This window comes from Amyelois transitella, chromosome 22, assembly GCF_032362555.1.
Source record: "Amyelois transitella isolate CPQ chromosome 22, ilAmyTran1.1, whole genome shotgun sequence".
NCBI classification, from domain to species: domain Eukaryota; kingdom Metazoa; phylum Arthropoda; class Insecta; order Lepidoptera; family Pyralidae; genus Amyelois; species Amyelois transitella.
The window spans coordinates 2,377,978-2,402,198 of NC_083525.1; the positions used below are offsets into that span (position 1 = coordinate 2,377,978).

At 33.7% G+C, this 24,221-nt stretch overlaps 1 protein-coding gene across 3 annotated transcripts in view; it reads right to left on the bottom strand.

Annotated features, from left to right (window-relative positions):
* Positions 1-1,669: 1,669 nt before the first annotated feature.
* Positions 1,670-24,221, bottom strand: part of LOC106133245 (max-binding protein MNT) — a 36,198-nt gene continuing 13,646 nt past the window's right edge. Inside the window, exons 3-13 of one of the 3 annotated variants that reach the window (XM_060950738.1) lie at positions 20,642-20,858; positions 17,268-17,505; positions 15,503-15,638; positions 15,182-15,243; positions 14,978-15,097; positions 14,294-14,368; positions 10,080-10,166; positions 9,458-9,560; positions 8,790-8,861; positions 7,839-7,921; positions 1,670-7,253 (exon numbers count right to left, since the gene is read on the bottom strand). In XM_060950738.1, the coding sequence (XP_060806721.1) occupies positions 7,089-7,253; positions 7,839-7,921; positions 8,790-8,861; positions 9,458-9,560; positions 10,080-10,166; positions 14,294-14,368; positions 14,978-15,097; positions 15,182-15,243; positions 15,503-15,638; positions 17,268-17,505; positions 20,642-20,858 (1,358 nt within the window). In that variant the 3' untranslated portion in view covers positions 1,670-7,088. Of the gene's footprint in view, positions 7,254-7,838; positions 7,925-8,789; positions 8,862-9,457; positions 9,561-10,079; positions 10,167-14,293; positions 14,369-14,977; positions 15,098-15,181; positions 15,244-15,502; positions 15,639-17,267; positions 17,506-20,641; positions 20,859-24,221 lie in introns of all 3 variants that reach the window. The other 2 variants (XM_060950737.1, XM_060950739.1) reach the window with 2 other exon arrangements.

Below are 24,221 nucleotides of genomic sequence, written 5' to 3' on the forward strand. Positions count from 1 at the left end.
CAGGTCAAAAGTACCCGAAACCGCCGAGGAAGTATGCAGAGATCGTGGCAAGTGGAAAGAGGTAGTCTCTGCCTACCCCTCCGGGAAAGAGGCGTGATTTTATGTATGTATACACGTGATAATTTTAAAAAAAGCCATTCTTACGTTCGAGACGTGCTCTGGTGAGACCAGATATTTAATACTGGCTCCCGTGGGCACTTCGTAGTAATGAATACCCTCTATGTTGTTTCAGGTAATATTCTACCCGTGTACTCAATATCATCAAAATCCGTCCAATTTTGCGAGAAAGAGAGACACGTCCTTCCTTACAAACTTTCGTATTTATTATATAGTAGGATGAGTTTTTATGAGATTGCGAAGTCATTAAACCATTACAATGTGCATTCGTCCACAAATTAGATAGCAGAGATCCATATTTGTAAATTGACATACATACATATGGTCACGTCTATATCCCTTGCGGGGTAGACAGAGCCAACAGTCATAAAAAGACTGAATGGCCACGTTCGGCTATTTGGTTCAGCTATTAATGATAGAATTGAGATTCAAATAGTGACAGGTTGCTAGCCCATCGCCTAGAAAAGAATCCCAAGTTTGTAAGCCTATCCCTTAGTCGCCTTTTACGACATCCAACATCCACATATTGTAAATTGACGTGCGGTGAAAATGCTGCAGTGTAGTTTGTTCCGCCGCTTCTTCTGCACATGCGGTTTGCAAGCGGTAGTAGGTATAATTAGATTTAAGTTATGTGACGTCAATAAGTGATACCTTGTATGCAATTTTGAAAATAAATCTATTGTATTCTAATTAACAAATCAATTATCTTAACATTTTCTTTTTAATTAACATGACCCCACGGGTCAACAAACGCGAGTTTTTGTCAACATCGTTCAAGATCATTAACTATTGTGAATTACACAAAAAGTAATTTTAACTATTATCTATTTACTAAAACAATTATGGGGGTTCATATCTTGGGTAATTAAAAGTTCGCTAAATTACTCCGGTTAGTAACCTAGCAATAATGATACAAACAAAATCTAATAAGATGTCTATTTTTTTTTGTTACGGCTAGGAAAATTACACATACTTGGAACTACTATAGAAAATATAAATTGACCCCACCTATGTTTGCATTTAATACATACATAAAATCACGCCTCTTTCCCGGAGGGGTAGGCAGAGACTACCTCTAATTAATTTAATTTATTTTTGCATTTAATTTTTTAACAAATTTCAATGCATATAAATCCAAATAATATAGGTATTCTTATTCTTCCTGGCTTTAGCCCTGGTTGCATCCTCACCACTCTGGAGAGGACCCCGGGGTGGTCAGTCAGGTTTTTACTGGAAGCGACTCCCGTCTGACCTCCGCAACCTTTGCAGGGAACCTATAGCGTATTGGATCGATCATGGTTAGACATCTCAACTGGATGTCCAGGTTTTCTCCCGATGTTTTCCCTCACCGTAAGAGACATCAGTACCTCTACCCCTTAATAAAAACGTGATAGTGATGAATGATATTTAAATGATATACTTGATCTCTGACGTAATTGCACTGACCTTTATGATACACTAAACTAAGTACATCACCGTAATCGAGCAATGTCTGCACTGTCAACAAAATTAAGTCCGTTATATTAAAAGGAAGGTAAAATGAAACATAATAAATATGTAATTCTTGTGTATTTCTAACATATTATTACTTTATACACTACGTCATTTTATGTACATGAGCATTTTCGCTTCATAATATTACAATTAAAATAAAATTCTCTCTTTATATTTATTTATACACATTTTCATACAGCCTTTATTTAGGCGACCTTTCAAAACTCTCGCTTCTAAAAGCATGATACATAAAAATACTGCTTCTTTATTTGTTAACATTTAAAATCTCGATCATGGAGCGGGCCTCGTTACAAATAGTTTCAAAGAAACATTTTTATACTTAGATTTGAGTTTGGTGAGTAAAATTGTTATAATCGATTTGGCAATGATTACAGGCATGCCAAGGGTCCAATTTTCATATTTACATCATTATTAGTTTTATATAGAATGAGAATTTAATCTTTATTGATTGGTTTCTGTATAAAAGCATTTCGCCAGTTTTGGGCCTGAATTGATAGATATTCAATAGGAAATTCACAAACTAATAATTTAAAAAAATGTAAAGTGGAGTAGAATAAAATTGATAACAATAATTTTGATAGATTTGTAACAAGATATTTATGAATAAATAGAATTGTAATGATGTTAATGTGATGATCGTTATTGTTATCATTAATTTCACAAACAAATTTCTTGCCAAAGACAAATTAACGAAAAATAAATGCTGTTACTCACTGAAAATCATTGACAAAAGATATTACTTTTGGATACTACTTTAATTTTTTTTTGTTTTGAGTAGTTTTTTGAAGAATTATTTGTGTTGAAATTTTTCCTTTTTTTTAATAATTTGAGATTTACAGAAAAATACGTTCTACTTCGAGTAGTTCATTATTCGGTGTTGAACGATTTTACACGCGTCAACAGTTTTAAAAATGGTACTCCATAAGTATGAAATTACTTGCCAGCGTATTACGGCAAGCTACAATAGATCCTAAAACATACAATTAAAGCTCAATTCACTTTAACTTCTTTTTGTTATCTGCTTCGTACACATCGTGCTTTATTTATTTTGTTACAACATTTTCTCTTTTATTAGTACATATTAATGTTCATTTAATTCATTTTTATTACATCATTTTAAAGTACTCTGCATCTTAAGTGTAAAGCCGAAAAATAAAATATAAAATACAAAAAAATATTGTTATTTGATTTTTAATTAATGTTCATACAAGTTTGTATGGCGATGTTGACCATTCAAACAAGCGTAAGCGTCACTATTTTGTATAGCCTGTCTCATCTTACTAGAAGAGTTATTAAGGGACATCGTTATAAAAAAAATCGAATAAAAAAGTTCAAATATACAACGTATTCATATGGACAATTTAATACAAAAGAGGCATTAACAGATTGTTAGCACTGTATCGGTTATGTGGCCCTAGTACATGAAGCGCAAATAGTAACACATTCTCATGAATTTGACGTCACAGCTAAAACAGCCAGGAAGCATAACCATAAAGAGCTAGTTTTATTTAAGATAGCGGGTTAATCTTACTTTTCATCAAATAAAATTACATTTAAAAGGGTCCATGGTTGACCGGCCGTTAAACCTTGGTGTGGCAAAATACATTTCTTTTAAAATCATCACAAACAGATAGACAGTACAGATTATTAAGATTTTGCGCTATAAAAAATCTTATCAATTATAATCTTCAATAGTTAAAGACAGACTAGGGCTAAACACACACTTAAAATACGGTAATTTAAAAAGTAAATAAAATTGATATAGCTAAGTAGGTAGTTAAAAATTGATATAAAAGTACCATTGAGCAACGTATTGTTTACTTAATGTTACTCTAATTTCAATTTGGAAAAATTTATTTTACTGTAGAAATTGCTCAAGTAATGCGTAATTACGAAGAAAATTTAAAACTGACTGAAAAATATTCAAATGTGTGTATACCCCAGTCCAGTAGGGCTATTCAGGAACTATGGCATATATCTCCTTACTTTTTTCGGTTCCTACATGGTTCCGACAGCAAAAGATATGCCTTATCTAAGTCCTGAATCACCTGTTTTCAACATCGCAATAGATGATCAACGTTGACAGACAGCAAAACTTAACAACGTAAAAACAGAGAGCTTAATCATAAACATCCAAATCTACGTTCTATTAAAAAAAAATCGACTATACAGAAATTAATGTAACGCCTGTTCTTTTTGCGTTAAATAATTTCTATAAAAGTCATAGTCACAAGTTTCATTTCAGCCAAGCTAAACTAGCTATCGAAGTACTAAGACAACATAAACTACTGATAGGTAACACTATCATATTATAATTTTTGTATTCGAACACTACAAAATTAACCTACACGCAAATTCAATGTCTACGACCTTAAGAATATAATGTTTTAAGAAAATATATAAAGAGTTTATTATTTCTGAAAATAACTCTTTTGTAGGCCAGAATTTATTTTTTTCTTCTATAAGTCGGGTGTCTAGCTTGACTGAGTGAATTACATGGGTAAAAATTAAGTTTCAAAAAGGTAAAATAGGCACACAGTGAGGACGGCCGCTTGGCCCGTGCCAGCGCTAGAGGCCAGGGGTATTCAAATATGAAATATCAAAATATTGCCGTCTCTTTTTATTGCATAATAAAGATACAAATTGAGCGAGATGCTATCTCTATACATAAAGCACTTTCTGTAACTTATTGTGGAATTATTATTCTGTTTATTCAACATTACCTATAGGAAGTGACAGTTATGACGTCGTTAATGAAAATGTATATAACCTACCATACCTGGCCTCCTAGTGCTTTATGCCAGCTATCACATGAATTTTCATTAATATTGCATTTTACACGTATAAGCCACATATTTTAAATTTATGTTCCTAATCATTATTGACTTTTTAACACACGTTTGTTAGAATTGACAACACCTATAGATTTTTGTACAGTTTTGTTTTACCTACAAGTAACTAACTGTGAACATCACAGATATATTATAAAAAAAATAAACTTTTCTCCCGTTTTTTTTTTCTATAGGTACACAACAAGTACACTTCTGCTCTAAGTCTACATTTTCACAGTTGATGGAAAGTGATTTTCAAATTAGAACGGCTATTTGTCGTCAGATAAGCCTATATCCATAACATGAACTGTCGAAGAAAAAATATTTAATTACTCTTTTTACTTGAATAAAATTAAAATCAATAAATTTCTTTTAAAATCACCTTACAATATTTTGGATATCATGAAACGTCATCAGATGGCGCAATTTTTGATTTTATTTTTTCTACCATCAAATCGTACTTAATATCGACGAAATTCGACGTATTTTTAAATTAAAGGTATGGCATAGGCTTATCTGCCAAGTATTATTTAAAAAATGAGTTTTGGTAAATCACCAAAGAATCCCACCAATCATTAATTCCATCTTTTGGCACGTGAAAGCAAAGAGATAATTTATTTATTATACACAATTCTAAGCTTTAACATTATGATATTAAGATCGTCAAGATAACAAAGGAATCCGCTCCAATCCATATAGAAATTTCGTCTAAATTTTTGCTCCCTATTACTCCTAAGAATAAATAAAAAATTATAATTAAATAAAATTGTCAACATTCACTCCATTCTATAAAATATGCAATTAGATTGCGAAATTGAAATTATTTATATATGTTATTTTTATGCATTTAGCCTTAAGAAAGTATTCTTGTTAAATTGAAAACATGAAAGCTATTGATGAAATATATATGGGGAACATTCATAATAATTATTTTTGGGAATATGAAATTTACATGTCATACTTTGAGGCTGTAAGCGTACTTTTCAACGTCTACGCTCTAGCACGATGCGTCAAACGAATAATTTATTCAGATAGACCACTGATTGGTTTACTTTAAATGTATTGCACAAAAAATTAAATATATACAAAACACCGACTTAGTCCTTTATATGTCTATCGTAGCTTACGTCATCATTCCCAATTTAAAGAGAATACTTTGTAATTGTTAATTAAAAAAATAAATATGTATTTACTGACACTTTTTGTCCATGAATGTTAGGCATCACATGTCACTTCGCAAGCACTCCTTTTATAAAAGTGACCATAAGAAGATGTGCATTTTTAATACATTTTAACAGACGCGATCTTCACTTCAGATGCGTTACGTTAGTCTCTATTCACACTTAGTTTTACTGTAATCTCTAAGAACTTACCGACGTACTGTGGACAAATAACTTTGTATAGAAATGGATGGACCTATTGTCATTACGCAACTTGTCATTGACATTTCCCGATTCGCGGCGCAAGTGTTCGAATACGCTACCAGAGGTCATTAATATTGCGCAAGTTATCAAACATGTAGCCATCTCTTTCTAGAGAATATAAGTGTGAATGAGACTCATATACGACCGATGCAGACCTTTTGACCGGTGTTCACGGAATGATTGCAGTCACATCCGGGTGAGGTAGCAAACGCACAGATATTTGTATGGATGTGAAAATAGAATAGACGCATATTTGTTTATCGATATATTGATGTCCTAGACAATGTACTTATAAAATAAGGCATAAAAGTTAAAAAAAAAAACAACTAATCGTAAAAATAAAATTACTTACGTCTTACATTTTAATATGTCTATTTTTTTACAATTATATTATAATAGATTTTGCAAATTTATCTGAATTTTCAAGAATATGGTTTTCAATTACTGACAATGTAGACTGAAACAAGATATAATTCGTTTTATGTCTGTTAAAAAACGTACACAAATGTAGTTTATTGTGTTTTTTTTATTAACTCATTCACCGCTTAATACGTACCTACAGTGATTTAATTGGTACTAATGATTTATCATAAGAATTCAATATATATCGATAAACAAAACCGTGCCAATACAGAGTAACATTGTAAGTATTCAAACAGTTCAACCATTATTCGCAGTCTGAATTATTGCTAAAAAAATATTGGCAGTACATATTATAAGTTCCTAACCACGTAGATAAACGCAGGCACTGTCGGATAATTCCAACGTAAAAGAGCATCCAAATTATAATTCAGAATCACTATTTTAATTTCACTATATCAGTTAATGGTTAACTCACGCGAATCGGTCGAGTGAGTTGATCTTTAACAAATATTATGAAGGTCTTAATATTAACTGAAACTATTTTGAAGGTAAGTTACAACATTTGACCTGAACATTTTCTTCATACAGCTAATTGAAAACCTCTCCTTGTTTTATCTTCTCAATGCTTCGTCACCTCCACGTGGCCATTCCGAACTTCGCAGACTGTCTATCTCCTGAACCAACCCTAACGAGACTCTGTCTACTCCGTCAGGGTGACTTTCACGACGGACCCTCAAAATAGTATCATCAACATACACTGTTTTCACATGACTTTCAATCACTTTCAAGTCTCAAGTACCAGGCGCCTATAAGACGCCAGGAGTTTGACACGGGCGGATCACGTGTTGTGCGAGGTGGCGGGGGTGGGGAGGGGAACGGAAGGGGGGGTGGCGTGGGCACTGGACACCACCACTACGGGTTTCACTATAGTGGTCGCGCTGAGGTACTGCGTGCTCACCGTTAGCGGCGCCACTGGGCCTTTCACCATTTGGGTTTCGACCATCTGAAAAGAAAACATGAACGATCATCATCTAGTTAGTCCCGATTGCATCCTAGCCTCCTTGGAGAAGAACTTCAGAGACCGCTCACTGACCACGATGTTGGTAGGTCACTCAAGGATTGTAACGAAATCCTTTTTCTATGAACCACAAATTTTGCATTTTACAAGCTTTTTTTACTTTAACACTTTATGTAGCGCACACTTAATTTAGTTTAGTATTAGAAGAAGGAGCATTGAGGTTCAGACACAGTTGCAAATTACTGTACTATTATATTAAGTACGAGCTGTGCCCGCAACTTCGTCCGCGTGGAATAGTTATTTTGGGCATCATTGAAGCCCTCAAGATTGAATAATTTTCTTTGCTCCTTATAGCTGCAGCATGATGTTATATAGCCTAAAGCCTTCCTCGATAAATGGTCTGTTCAAAGCAAAATTTCAGTCTAGTAGTAGTCAGTCATTCACTTCAATTCGAACCAGTAGTTCTCGAGATTAGCACATTCAAACAAACCAACAAACTCTTCAGCTTTCTAATATTAGTATACATGCACTGTTTGGTTGGTCAATAAAGAAATCATTATATAATTATACCTTGTGTGTTAGTGTGTGCGTTTGTAACAAATGCGGCTGCGACACGACTATAGGTGTAAGACCGCTCACCACCACGCTGCCGGCTTCTGAAACCAATTAAACCAATTAATCACCCTTGTCACGGTCGATTTTGAAGAATGTAGATAGATAGATAGATAAAACTCTTTATTGCACCATAAGAGTGAAACATACAAAACAGCACAAAACATATATGAAGATATATGGAGTTCCATAAAAATAGAATAAAATTAAATATATATATAAGCGTGATTTAATATATATATCATTGACGTACTATAAACAATGTTGTTTATTGTTGATCGAAGATATATAGATATTAAATCACGCCTATATCCCTTTTGGGTAGACAGAACTAGCAGTCTTGAAAGCAGATAGCTCAGCTTTTAGGTTTAATGATAGAATTGAGATTCAAATAGTGACAGATTGCTAGCGCATCGCCATAGCCATGTGGTTTCCGGCACCAATATAAAAAAGGAAAGGACCACTCCATTTCCTTCCCATGGATATCCTAGAATTCGACGTAGGGATAGGCTTATAAACTTTGAATAAAATTTAATTGTTAAAAAAAATACTTTTTAATGTAATAAATAAGTAAGTATATTTTATGGGTCTGTCTGAAGAAGTACAAAAGAATCACTACATAGTATAAAACAAAGACGCTATTTTAGTCTGTTTGTCTGTATGCTTAAATCTTTAAAATTACGCAACGGATTTTGTTGCGGTTTTTTGTAACAGGTAGAGTGATTCAAGTGGAAGGTTTTTATGTATAATAACATTTATAATTTTGCACCCGTGCGGGTCACTAGTTTATTATAAAATCTAGTATCTTTGAACTAGTATCTTGTAACACAAGTCGCAAGCTAACTTCTAAACTAACTCATTGCGTTTCATTTATTTCGTATACATATACATATTTATTTATTGACTCACCAGTGGAAACGGGCGTTGGTGAAATAATCCCGTTCTCTTTGGGTATCCGACCGGGGTCATTCGTGGTTATACCTGAAATGCACAATCACGTATTTAATTTAAGGCAACTAAGGGATAGGCTTATAAATTTGGAAAGTCTTGAAAATACTGAACGTGACCTATCAGGCTGTTTCAGACTGTTGGCTCTGTCTACCCCGCAAGGGATATGGACGTGTTTATATGAATATAAGAATGTGACATACCTATTTAACCTGCATATTGTCGGTAAAATTATGTCAAATTTATTGTTTGGATTCCAAGACACTTACACTCAAGTCTATTGGTTTTGGGTCGATCCCATCAAATTTAAGTAAATTGATATGAAGATACCTCATTCATAGACGTTGAAAAAAAGGCGGATAGAGTTTTACTATACTTACAGCAAAATTAAGCACCAATAATATTTATTAACGCCTCACGCACCCAATACTGAATACTCCGCACCACCCATAGATGCGTCATAGATTTATCTCATTATCTGTCACTCACACATGCGTACAATGCCGCCATTACGATGCTTCACTTTTTTTCAAGTCACACAACCGCCTTTTTTCTACATCTATGTCCAAATTATAATGATAAAGATATAACAAACTTACATAACATATCATAATACAAAACAAACTCACCATTAGTATGGATGGTCGGCGCCTGTAAGACCCTAAGACCTCCACTAGTTGACAGAAGCTGTAACGCCGCGGGACCCACTACAAGGCCTCCACTGCCTACCATCTGAAAAAAAAAAAAATTTGACATTCATGTAATTATTTTTCATCTAAGATATTCACAAAAGACCTATTCTACAGCCGAAGCTTACAATTCTCAACTGCTACGTCAACAAGCTTCAAAAAAACATAAGATTTACATACATTTTTTTTAACAAATAAATGACGTTATCTATCTTTTTAACCTTAGTTCTACATGTTCGTTACTCGTCTACATATTCATTATACATAGATTTTGTTCATTAAATAAATAAATATATACGGGACAAATTACACAGATTGAGTGAGCCTCGAAGTAAGTTCGAGACTTGTGATACGAGATACTAACTCAACGACACTATATTTTATAATAAATACTTATATAAGTATACCAATACAAGACCGAGGCAGGACAATCAAGAAAACGTTCGTTTCTCATCATGCCCAGGCCGGGATTCGAACTCTAGGCAGACTGTGTCCGCTGCGCCAAAGAGGCCGACATATCCGATTAAGATCTCATGAACTTGCGGAAACAGATGAAACTCACCTGAGATATAGGTAAATGTATCTGAGCAGGATGCACTAACGTCGTGCCTAAACCATTTGTGACTCCATTTTCTACAGCTTGTCCGTTCTGGAAGATAAAGAAAAAAACATTTTGTAATTAATTTGGAAAAATGTATTGTATTCAAATGACTTAATTTTTTTATATACTATAAAACCCTGGGAATGGCTTTATAGTGTATTAAAATACATTCAATCTTTGTCATATCTATGCACAACGTATAACGCATGCATTTGAAATGACCCCAAGCTGAGAATACTCGTATAATTGGAAATGCGCTACCCTAAAAGAGTTTTGTCGTTAATAATCTATAACCTATCAAAACAACTAATACACCTATGTATAAACCATAGATTGTTTCAAGATAAAAAAAATACAAAGGGTAAATTCGATTAATGTAATGTACTTAAACTTATGCCGCAATCCAAAACTTCGACATATTTGCGCAGACGTCGCAATAATGTTGAAACAAAAAACAAAACACATTGTAATCAAATGAAAACTTTGAAAACAACAATCACAGTGCGCTTAAACATTTCTACGAATAGGTAATTGACGACAAGCAAACCTTTCAACAATTCAAATTTCATTGATTTCAAAATTTTTTATATTGAACTTTGATTTTTACAAAGGCACACAAGTTAACATTTATGTTTCTATATAAAGTTCACTTGTGTGTGCTGTGTAATACTATGTGCGGGAGGGCTAGTCACTGAGTTTGATAAGATATACGTTTTATCTTATCTTTCTTTCTACCCCTTGTTATGCTAATTGATAGAAAGAGTGAGATGATAAGTTATAATGCTTTTTAATGTTCGTGAATAAGGGGGTTGAGCTTTAGAGTCTTTAAATCTGACTGCAGCGCGCATCTTGCTCGTAATTTTTATTAACTTAAATATCTCACAACTGTATGAGTGGATAGAAATAATCTTTTTCAGGTGGGGTTCTAGACAAATGTTAGCTCTTTATTTATTGTGCTAAATCTTCCTCCTGGCTTTAGTCCCGGTTGCGTCCTTATCACTCTGAGAGGAGCTCGGGGTATGCTTTTGACCATAGACCATGGATTGGGTGTGTCAGATTTTTATACGAAACCACTCACATCTTACCTCCACAACCATCGCAGTTAAACCTAACCCGTATTGTATCCATGGTTACGCATCCAGTTGTATGAATGTGCAGGTTTTCTCACGATGTTTTCCCCTCACCGTACAAGCATCAGTTAGTATTCAAACTAATGTACTTACATAACTTCGAAAATAGTCAATGGTACATGGCCGAGGTTTGGATTCGAACCTTTATCTGCGCATTACTCATTTTACCGACTTTACTGTGTTAATCTTTACTCAAATTTATCGATAATTAAAGTAAAAGGTTCCGCCACCTTACTCACAGTATCAAGTAACGAATCAAAATTTAACAAAAAAAACAACAATATTTAGACATACCTACAATACAATTGCTAGTTTAAAAAAATAATAGTTTAAAAAAAACTAAAAAACTACGCTTTTATTGCTAATCAAACTAAAAAATAGAAAATAAAAATTAATGACAAAGGAATTCAGTAGTAGCAAGTCGAACAATCAGTTATAGTCAGTTGTAGTAGTAATTACCTCGGATTAACATATAACAAAATTAAATTTATAAACAAAACAATTTAAATCAGAGTAAAAAGCGTGGGGTGCCTGATGTAGTAAATATTAAAATCATTCTATTAGCATATATTTATGACAAGAGAGTTATGAAAATGAAGTAAAATGCACCCCACGCTTTTTACTCTGATTTAAATTGTTTTGTTTATAAATTTAATTTTGTTATATGTTAATCCGAGGTAATTACTACTACAACTGACTATAACTGATTGTTCGACTTGCTACTACTGAATTCCTTTGTCATTAATTTTTATTTTCTATTTTTTAGTTTGATTAGCAATAAAAGCGTAGTTTTTTAGTTTTTTTTAAACTATTATTTATTTTCTATTTTTTAGTTCGATTTGCAATAAAACGGGTAGTTTTTTAGTTTTTTTATACAATTATTTTTTGGAAGTTAACACTTCTGGTATAACTATCTTACTAGAAATGACTTTCGCGACCATGCGCCCATCGCCGGAGGTTTTCACAACTAACTTTCTTAAAGTTATATGTGGCCTGATTGGATTAAATCTCATAATATTCTCATCATCATGATTCTTTTTAAGGCGATGGGCTTGCAACCTGTCACTATTTGAATCTCAATTCTATCTTAAAGCCAAATAGCTGAACGTGGCCTATCAGTCTTTACAAGACTGTTGGCTCTGTCTACCCCGCAAGGGATATAGACGTGATTATATGTATGTATGATGATTGTTTAACCCAGTTGAAAAGAATTTTATAGTGATAAATCACTGTTAATAATATTTTTGACTATCCAGCAAACGTAATAATTTTCGATTGTGGCCTTGCCAGGAATCAAACCACAAGATTAAGAGGCAGATTGATACAGGAACAAAAATATTTCAAACATACCTCCACTGCCTTTACAACCAGGAACGCAACAAAGTTTATCTGAAGACATCGTGGCACTTTTGTTGTAAAATTTGTCTTTCACAAAAACAAACACAAACTTGGGACTCCTATCTCAAATAATAAGGTACTTTTTACAGGAGTCCTATCTCAAAATATCTGCACAACACAGTAAACACAGTCAGAGTCCAATCTCAGATGATAAAATCACACGAATATCCGAAAGAACAAAGCTCGACTCAACGGAAGATTCCAAACTCCAAATAACGACAAGTTATCAGCACAAAACAAAGTGCAAATAGGTAAATACACAGGCACCGGTAAAAAACAACAGAAAGAAAGTTTACAGGTGTTCGAATCGAATTCAATCAAAACTTACTGCAAAACTTATTTGACATAAACTGTCACTCATTTTCCAAACGAGTATTACAGTGTTGCTATTATAAATAGGCAAAAGATACCTAATGTTAATTCAAGAATTGCATTAGTATGTTAAATACGTATTAAATATCGCAAAGTTCTGTAGGTAGTAACTTTATTCTTGTATTATTGTAAATTTAGTTGTTCAATTTTCATTTATTACTTTTGTTTTATTACTTATATATTTTTTATTGTTTTAAAATATTCTACTAATTCTACTATTGTTTCTAATGGTAATTCTAAATGGAGCAATGCGATGAAATAAAGAAGCCTCAGGTTAATAGTAACATTATGTGGAAATATATTACATCTCTTTTTGACTCATTATACGTCAGAACTTCTTGGTTTCTTGTATGGAGATTACTGGCACTGGTGCTATATCTGTCTCTCTTACTCTCATACAAAGGATCTAAAAATGAATTTATTAATCCTGGCAGTTTTAATAAGGATAATGAGAAACTTTTATCAAAATATTGCATTGTCATCGGTCCTTGATACGTGTGCAAAGTTCCAAGTTGATCAGACGTTTAGAAATCAGTGAAAATTAAGCTCAAAGATTCCGTTACATACATACATACATACATACATACAACCCAAGCTAATAAAAGCGTAGTAATAAAAATTAACAGAATAAAAATGAGGCATTTGCAAAGCAGAAGGCTAGAAGAAATACAACAGAAATTTGCATGTCAAATGGACTAGGCACGAGTGCGGAGTAAATTGGCACGTGTGTGTATGGTAACTCGCCTGTATACGTTTGTGGCTGCATATTCCTCTCGCTCTACATTTCATTTAATATATTGTATGTTAAACAAGGTTACAGATCGCTCTGTTCGCTTTGACGTCTCTCCCGAGGGTACGGGATTTCTCGAGGCGAGAATTACTATTATTAGTTGACATGAGAAATACTTAGTTGCTCAAAAATTCAAGAAATAAAATTAAAAAATTTTGCGATACGCTTTATATATAAAAGCTATTCTTTGTGCCCTCAAGAAATATTGGTTAAATATTCTCGTGAATCTTGACTATGTTGACTACAATAAAATACTTACTACCTTTTATTAATTTTACAATTATTTTAATGATCTTTAAAGATTCATGTACCTACGTAAACGAGTTTGAGTATATTTATTTGTAGCCGCTTCACACATTGTTTTAAAATCGGCATGCACAATTCTATCTAAAAAAAATATCCTAGCAGTAAGGTTAAAGTGATATTTTCGATGAAGCTACTACGAGAGAAGCCGCGGGCAGTTGCTAGTTAATAATGTTAAGTACCTGAGCGGCTTCAGCTGGGGCTAGTGTGGTCAACGTGAGGGTGTTGTGTCTCGTGCCGTATGATGTCCTCACTACCTAACGTACAGAAAAAACAAACGGTTTTCACACAAATATCGTATTTTAGAAAACAAATTTTTATTCAATTGCAGAAAACAACGATGCGCATTCTAATCGAGATTAAGAATTCTGAAATTAAAAGTTTCGTCAACTTTTTAAATCTTACTTGTGTGTACCATTTATTATAACATGAATATTACAGAATTAAATTTTGGAGCTTTGTTTGGACCAAATTGAGGCAAAGCCAACTTTATAATCTTTAAGCTTATTTAGAAGATTTATTTAATTTTATAGTTTAGTATCAGAAGTTAATTTCCATGTCATAAAATTTTTAGCAAATTCACAAAAATTACTTCGGATTGTGTACACATCAAACAAAACCCTATTTATAAGTGGGATAAATAACATTTAGACCGAATGAGACAGGATCTGTTGATTTATCTAAATCATTCAACAACACTTTCTACTCAAACGCCATCTACAGTAGAATTCAGATAGTAGGCAGAGTTCCCAAAACAGCTGATAGGTGGCGGTAAGCTATCTAAACGCGAACACGTGGCGACTAAACCCCTCCTAATCCAAGATTAGGTCAGCTCTGATTTCTAACGTTGTACTAGGAGAGCATACCTGTGAAGTGGTCGGTGTTATTTGTATAGGCAGCGTACGCAGCTTCGTACTCAGGTTTAGAGATCGGGGTGGAGACGCCTCCATTCTTGTCACTACAGTATGTGGCGGTGAAGAGGTAATCTGAAGATTAAATTGAAATGATTAGAAAACTTTTTCAAGTTTAATTATTATTATAAGGTGATAAACTAATACAAATTTACTTACGCTTATGGGAATTCCTATAACTTGTCCGTTGATATTGTCACCTTGCTCTTCAGACGCGGAATCTGTAATAAGAAAAATCATAATTAGGTCATTGAAAATAATTACAGTGCCAATGTAAGTACTATACAAACAAATACAATTAAATTATTATCAGTATAAAAATAACATTATGACTTATCAAATCAGAATCTGTCTCCGTGATACATGTCACAATCGCAACAGTCAAACAACACGAAGATGGCAATCATATTTTGCGGTAATGCCAAATATTAAATATTCCCGAGTGAATGTACTAGGAGCGCATAAACCGCAGTAGCTTACCTATACTGCGAGGCCGCACAGTCGCGCGTACCGACACCTCTCTCTTCAACGCAGCGAGTCTTTGTTGGGCGGCGATCTTCTCGCGAGCCAGCCGCTCCATTTCGTGTTCGCACTCGCGCTCCTTGCGTCGCAGCACCTGCGAACAAAAGTACCAGGCTGTCAGGAATGCTGAAGAGGTTCGAGTTGCAAAAATAGTCGTTGTAGACGCAGAAAGGTTACATAACAAAACATAACGGTGAATCAGTAAACAATAAATATAAAATCAAAAAAAATATGTATATTTATTTATGAGAAACATTCGATGAACAAATGCTTGAAGCAATGTAGACATTTCAGATAAATTAGTACTCAAAATCGTATTGAGTCAAGGATGTTCTAGTTTGTTTTTGTGTCTTAAATTTCATTCCAATCTATTGTTCTTGTATTATACCTACAACAAAGCCGTCAAACATCGTGCTATTACCAATCATTGCGTATAGATGGCGCACTATACCGTTAAGGTTAGTGTCGCTAGTTTGTCAGTGTATTTCCATATGACCATATGTGAATACTATTGATACAGTACTAGGTGTGAGAAGACCTGTACTTATATGCTGAAAAATGAATTAAGGTTGCAAATAATTACAATACTTTTATTAAACTTCTTGACAGGTGTACCTCCATCAAAGGAAAATTTGGTAAAATAATACAAAGTGAAGTTGACAATCGCAAAGTTTCGAAAAGCAATGGTCAGAGTAATACAAACGATGTGGTTACGCGATCAAGAAGTTTTGCAACATTTTGCGCGCTCTGAACTTCGGAAGCCATACGCGCTAATTTCATTATGAAAAAAAAACACAATGCAGCGACTGGCGTTAGTAAACTTTTCAACAGTAAGCCGTACAATCTACAAAGAATAAGATTGCGGATGACATGGGCTTCTGAATCGCCACCCGAATTTTGATGGAGCTTTCAAAACTAAGTTTTTGTGTACAAATAATGAACTTTCGAAAGCTTTGTTGTAAATGAAAAAGAAAAGCAATCTATAGCGAAAAGTTGAGAAACCCTATTTCTCAATAAAAAACGAAAGCACGTTTGTGTTTCACAAGTCTTTGCAATTTTACTCCCTATTTTTCTTGTAAATGTAATTTCGTTATGATTTTAGTGCATACATTATAAAACAATTGGGTCTTGTAGTGTCCATTTTCATAAATTAATTAATTACTTTCCTAAGATTGAAAAAAAATTAACATAACAAATAGATATTTATTACTTATGATGAAGCGAAATTTCAAATTTCATTTGCATTGCATGAAGAGTTATTACTTAAACAGTTTAAATGTGTAGTGAGAAGAATACCTTGATCTATAGCAATTTTATACTCCAAGTTGTTGCGATATGAGCTAACACTAAAATGAGAATTACTTTATTAATTGCCATACATAAGACTAACTTACCTAATTGCGGATCCTAGTATCCACAGATTAGAATATTTTATTTGAGGTAACAGTTTGAGCAGTTCAAAGCATGCTTTCAGACGAACTCTCCTGTTTTTCTTTTCGTGGTTAGAATTACGACAAATTATTACAGGATTGAGGAAGAATTTCCTTTATATTTTGGTTGACTGGAAGAAATCCCATTGGGGATAAGTCCGCCATTGTACATATTCTTCTAAATCCAATAACTTTTTTGTAATTTGTTATATTTATTTTTATGTGCAATAAAGAGTTTACAAACAAACAAACAAAGAAACAAACAAAAATAGGAAGAGAAATGATTGAGTTACCTGTATATATCTAATTGCGGACCCTAGTATCGACAGATTGGACGTCTTCTTGTCATCAGGGGTGCCTGGTAATTGTCGTTTGAGCAGCTCAAAGCATTCCTTCAAGTGTGCCCTCCTGTTCTTCTCCAACTTATTGTGGACTTCCCTAGTCCCCGCCCTGGGGACGCTGCTGTTGCTACTGCTCCCGCTTCCGCTGCCATTGCTGCTGACCGAAGGTGGGGAGGGGATTTGTGGAGGCCTGTTGACAAAGAAAAATAAAGATAAGAATTTTTGACGCCAGCTCTTTAGGTGATACCGTCATAGTTTTTACTTTTGTCCCAGTTGGACACTCAATGGGAAGGAATCTGGTATCTACTTTTGACTGAGATGCAGGAATAAGTAAGTCAGATTCACACAGAAAGACTCCCGTCTGACCTACATGACCCTGCTTGGATTATGATTGTTGCACTAGATCAAAGTGGTTATTCCTTTATTTTTACGACGCCTAATATAAAATAAATAATATATAGTAATATATAAAAAAAAATAGTCTTAATAATTACGGGAACTATTACACGGCAACATGAATTTTTTAATCTAGAATCATTACAAAAATGTATTAAGACGTTGTAGACCTTGGATTACAACAATCCAATTATCAAATTCATTTAGAAGATTTATCTAAAGTAAGTATAGATCCAAAAAGGTAAACTTAGCAAAATATACTTATATTTGTTGAAGGCAACGCTAAAAGCGGTTCTGAAGTCAACGACATTTTTCCTCCCCAAGGTGCAATTTATTGTTCAAAGCGAGTTAGTAACGTTGCTGTTACTATGTGGACCACAGAATTAGGAACAATATAAGACTATAGAAGTGATAAGGACTGGTAAATGTGTCGTCGCAATCGCAACTTATGGTAGTTACCACTAACAGTCAGTCGCCGTAACGTTTTTATATTACATCTCAAGTTCTCATCTTATTTTTTTTTTTTTTGGTAACTTAAGTAATACATTTATTTTCAGACCAATTACCATAGGGTTAGTGACACTTTCTTCAGCTTTACAACAACGCAGAAAACAGCGTTTCAAGGCGGCGGTATATGAAATGGCATTTCTTTCAACTTATATTATTCCGATTACTACGACGAGAACGGATGAGCGTGGGCGGTGCGTTAAAGCTCCGTTGAGAGCTTTCTAGTACCAGGGTCGTATGAACGCTAGGGAGTAGTCTGTCTGCCCATTGATGTGCGGGGGAATATGTGTTACCATGCTTTTGAACCACAGACAAGACTGTATTGTGTTATGAACTGATCAAGTTGATAGTAGCATGTTTGTGTGAATGAATTAATGTTGAATTTCGAACAACTGAATAGTCCTTATACTTTCATGAATTAATGTTTTGAACAGAAAAGAAAAAATGTGTTTTGCGTTTTTATTTTCGTTTATAGTATTTTTTTTTTTATAAAATTAATTAAAGATAACATAGTGCAAAATGCAGATCAGAGAGAAACACCCAGAAAAGCATTTATAAATCGTTAATATTGTCTTTAATACTCTAATGCATATAAACAAAGATAAGGAGGTAACTCCTAATCTAATTGTTTATTCAACTCACATGTGTAAAATCGGTGCCTTGAAAAACATGCCTGTAAGTACTGGACAAGGATAAATTACAATTACTATGGTGACCTGTTTACATTTGTGTATCCATGTAAGACCTAGAAACAATATTAACTATGTATATAGAACGCGCTATGATTTGTCCTTGCGTAAAAGAGTGCTAGAAAATATCTGCTTCAAAGGATAAATTCTATATATGAGCTCAATATCACTACACCAAGGGGATGGCTAATAAACTTGGGAAACTTTTGGTAGACGATGGGCTATTTTAACCTGTCACTATTTGAATCTCAATTCGATCATTAAGCCATGCAGCAGAACCCTGCCTTTTTAATCTTTTTAAGACTGTTTGCTCTGTCTACCCCGTAAGGGACATAGACGTGATTTTATGCACGTATATCGCTGGAAGACTGATTCTGCAATGAGGGAGTGTGAAGACTTTACTGTTAGAAATTATGTCTGGTAAACCCGCTGATTACGGAATCAGCCTACTGTGAATAAATAATAAGTAACAATTAATATTTCTTTGTTTCTCACCAAAACATTTGTTACATACGAACAAAGTGGGTAGGTATCCTATATTGGCTAAAATTAAACATGTTGCAATCAAAATTTGATGCGAGTGAGAATGTAGATACGAGTAGAACAATTAATTTTGTGGGATCCTTAAGCTGTAAATCTGATAACTTTTATTATTATTATGATATTTTGTCTAAGCCTAATTGTAATAATATAATAATTATTAACACTCCACAAAACATAAATGAACAATGTGACTTTTATCCACCTTACTCATCTTTCATTTTTAGGTTATTTTTCACCTGAACTACTGTTTGTACTAAAATATTTTTTATTTCAAGAAATAGATAAAGTTAACTTTTTGTTTATTTATTGTCTCCTAAGGAAGTCTATGGAGAGGATTTTTTGTCCCCTACTGTACAAGCACATCGATTTTATTAATTATGGCATACCCCGGGTTCCTCTCCAGAGTGGTGAGGATATAGCCAGGATTTATTAATTATTATAATAACTCATATACATAATTTCCTAATAGTTCAAGCAAACCATGGTGTTATATAATTGTATTATTTATACTTTATTATGCATACGCTCTGAAGGTCCAAGTATAATTGTGAAACATTTTTTATACATTATTTATTAGTTTTGTTAAGTGGCTACGCAAGTCCTTAAGGCTATGCACTTTGTCAACATGTGACACAAATGATACCACCATCTTGTTTGAAAAGGATGATAAGATGCCTGCCTACAATACGGCAATATAAGATAGGAGTGTGATGATCGATTCTTTTATAAAGATTATTGTATAAACTTATAAACGTTGTACATTTATAAACTTGCATGTCTATCATAACGTAACATAATAATTTTAAATGTACTTCTGATGAAACAAAGACGTGCAAATCGATTTTTAATAAATGGGTCCCTCAAATTCTTAAATTCTATAATGCAAACATTATTTAGAAGTAAATTCTTAAAAAAAAGTAACATGACCCGCGTGTAAAATTTTTAAGCATAGGCTTGCTGAAAATTAAATGGATGTAAAAATTTACATCTCAGTAATATCTCTCAATTGGCTTACGCAATTGGCTAATTATCGGGTAGGATCATATAATCAGGGACCAAATCATTAGGTACCACCTAATTACACAATTACTTCAACATAAAATCAACAACAACAATCGATTTAACCGCAAAAAACAATACTTGTGCGAATCCCCAGCTGTTTTAGACACCGCGTGTACCAGGAGAACATACCCGTGACTGTTGCTCGTAGTCCGAGGCCTGGAATGTTCTTGTACGAATTCTACGGGCGCGGGCGTGGGCGCCGGCTCCACGGCGACCGGCGGCGGCACCGGCGCGGGAAGACTTGGGGGCGCCACCGGAGGCACCGGCGACAGAGGGCGAACCACGCCGTTGATACGAGGAGCCACCGGCACTATTCTCACCGACACCGGCGACTTTGGCTTCTCCTCTGTGAACAAAACGTTCAAATTTAAACGCGAAGTTTAAAAATACATAATTTCATAAACGTCACACTATACTGTAATAAAGTCTATTTTGCAATAGCATGGCACCATACGGTGTCGGCACTTGTCTCAGTCGTGTCAACCGCTCGTCGGCGGCTGCAATACGTGGCGGTAAAGTACCAGGCGAGCAGAATAGAGCAGGCGTTGTTTTGATACCGCGGGAAAGAGATAAACTCAGCGATAAGAATGGACAAACTATACAAACACCAAATCGCTTAAAACCATTCTCGTGCAACAATGAATCTTGTAATTAGAAGCATAAGATCGAAATTTGAAAAAAAATAATGTAATCTGTCACGCTGCATTGGCGAGCGAGACGGATCGAGAAATGTTAGCGTGGTAAAAGAGACAGATATATGGGGCGTGGCTTGAGCGTCGAATGACGTCAGTACATGTGGTTGCGCGCGTGTCTTTACGTCCGTAGTTGCCACGCCGAAAATCAGCTGCTTAAAATGTCACAAAAACTTTAGGCGACAGCGGTCGGTAACCGGTTACACCGTTCAGTTTATTTTCCTAAATGAATATATTTACTTCATGTCCAATTAGAATGATTGATGACATAATTGTTGACAATCATATACTCATTTTATCTATGAAATTACGTGTCTCGCTACCATATTTGTTACAAAATATAATTCATTGTTGTTAAGTATTATGTTATTGTTGGTATATCTACATCCTATTTTATGTGACTTAAACCTTTGTACAGCTATATGAGAAGAGGTACATTCTGTACTGCATATGAATCAAACTGTTACCACAGAATATATAATAGTAGACGTATACTTTAAAGGTTTATGGATAATTCAGTGAAGAACATCTATTTATTTCAAACAACTAAGCACTAAAATACTACTGTTAAATTAAATTATCCAAAAGTATCATTCCACCTTAAAATGATGGTTGAAGTGCACATTCCTGGAAAAATAAGACAATTAAGACCAATATGTTTATGGTCTCTAGTCTTGAAGTGTAATGTAAACTGAAATAAACTGACTTACTATAGATAACAGCATCATTAAATCACAAAAGTTATATAAGATGTTATTAAAAAATATATTTAAACGTTAAGCAATATAATAAATACCGGTTAATACAGGAAAGAAATGTAATAAAGTTACGTTGGAAAATAAAACACTTGGTTTTAACTATAATAAGCAGTATAATAACTATAATACTAATCGACTTTTTTTTTACTTTTTTTTAAGAACATCACGATAAATTCCGAATTGAATATTTTTTAAAGAAAATTTATCGTCACGTTCCTATAACATGTAAGTATAAATCAATAAGGGCAATTTCTCTTTAATCACAATTTACTTTCCGTATCCCAAAAGGAAACAAAACAAGCTTATAAACTCATGTGACTTTTCTTTATTTGACTTGACTTTATCGAAATCTAATGAACCGATTGAGTTACAAGTAAGTACAACCACAGAATGAATCTTGGTAAATGCCTATGTACATATGATATTTCAAGAAGATTTGACTTAACAAACAGTAATGTTTAACAAAATTTCGATAGGTGTGAATTACTTCAATTCTTCCCTGTTCTTTTTCAGATTGTATTTCTTTATAAAATATATATTGCATTTTTTTTAAGACAAATAAGAATATTTGAATTCCCAACACAGTATACAGGTAATCGTCCTTCCCAAGAATTATTTAACCGCGCGCAAAGGTGAGTTAGGTCTACGACTGTTGCACTTATGACTTTCAAAAGCACGCCATTGCTTTATCTAAATTTTAAGAAATGTGATATCTTAGTAATCTGCTTCATTATAAAAAAAAAACTTTTAAAACATTTTCAAGAAACCCTATACTTCCCTTTCGTTTCGCATCGCACGAAATAAAATCTACATTATTTTCTGTATCGCGTTGGCAATTTAAAAGTAGGACACGCGAATATTAAGCGCAATAAATTAAAAAATATACAATCTCGAATCAATATTTTCGTATAGCATGTTTTAACGAAATCACCCGATATCTGAAGTTCAGGACGAACAACACGCCATTTTAAATACATAATTATGTAAATGTAACCTGATCAGCTCCGAGAAGATACAGTGAACTAGAAAAACAACAGGTTTTTTGCAATGCTTTTTGAGAAAAAAACAAAGAATTTTTCTTTTAGTAACAAAATAGTTTTTATGTTAATACGTAATAACTTTAATTTTCTGTTTTTATAATACCTAAATACAACACATACAAATTAATGTTTTTAGTTATACGGTACAAATTTAAGTTATATTGTAACCTTAATATTTAAATTTGTTATAATATTTTAACAAAATAAAAAAGTATGCTCAAGTATGCTCATATCACGATGTCAATTACAAGAATCGCTGTCAAACACAGACGAGATGAGTACCAGAGTCACATAAAAAGAAGAGCAGTTACGTAACTTGTACTATGGAATAACTTGAATTACTTTATGAAATTTTGAACCTGAAAAAACTATGGAACTATTTTTCATTTAGTTTTTTAATGCAAATTGATATTTCATTCCAAAAATAAATCCTCAGACTACCTATAATAATTACAAACCGCAACTGTCCCAGAAACTACAAAAACGCAGATAAGCAGACAAAGCCCTCTTGTACTACGCAATAATTGTTGATAAATTTACGTTTGTATTACTATTTAACAATGATCCCAAAAATGTAAGTGTTCATTTTACATTTAAGGCTAGACTGACTAGTCTCTTACCATTTCCTTACACCTCAAACACAAGGTTTTGTTATTTAAACTGATCTCATTAAAATCAAGTTTAATTTCTATCTAGGTATAGGTGACATTGTAAGCAGTATTGAATAATACCTACGTATTATATTTAAAAAAAAAAAACAAGACAACACAAGATTTCGAAATTCAATTTGATAAATATAAGTCTGCATATTGTGTGATTGTAATCACTATTGAATAAAACATTGAAATTAAAATAAAGTCATCCGTTCTAACAAGTCTAAACACAAAACAAAACCTCTTCACAGTTCATGGGCGCCTGGTAGAATAGCGTATGGCGGGCGCGCGCGGTTGCGGAGAACCTTGCAAACAGGCGGCCGCGGCTCCCGCCAAGCGGAACGACCACACGTGCCGGCTCCAGACGTGAAAACCAGACCAATAGAATAAATTTATCTATTGGCAAAAAAAAACATGTGGCGTTTGATGATCAAGGGCAAATATAACGGAGAACAATAATAATTAGGATAAGTTAATGTAACAAACAGCATGTAATTTTTAATTTAATGAAGTAAAAGTAAAAATATTTTACCAAACGACTCGGGGTTTGAAAAATGTTTATAACT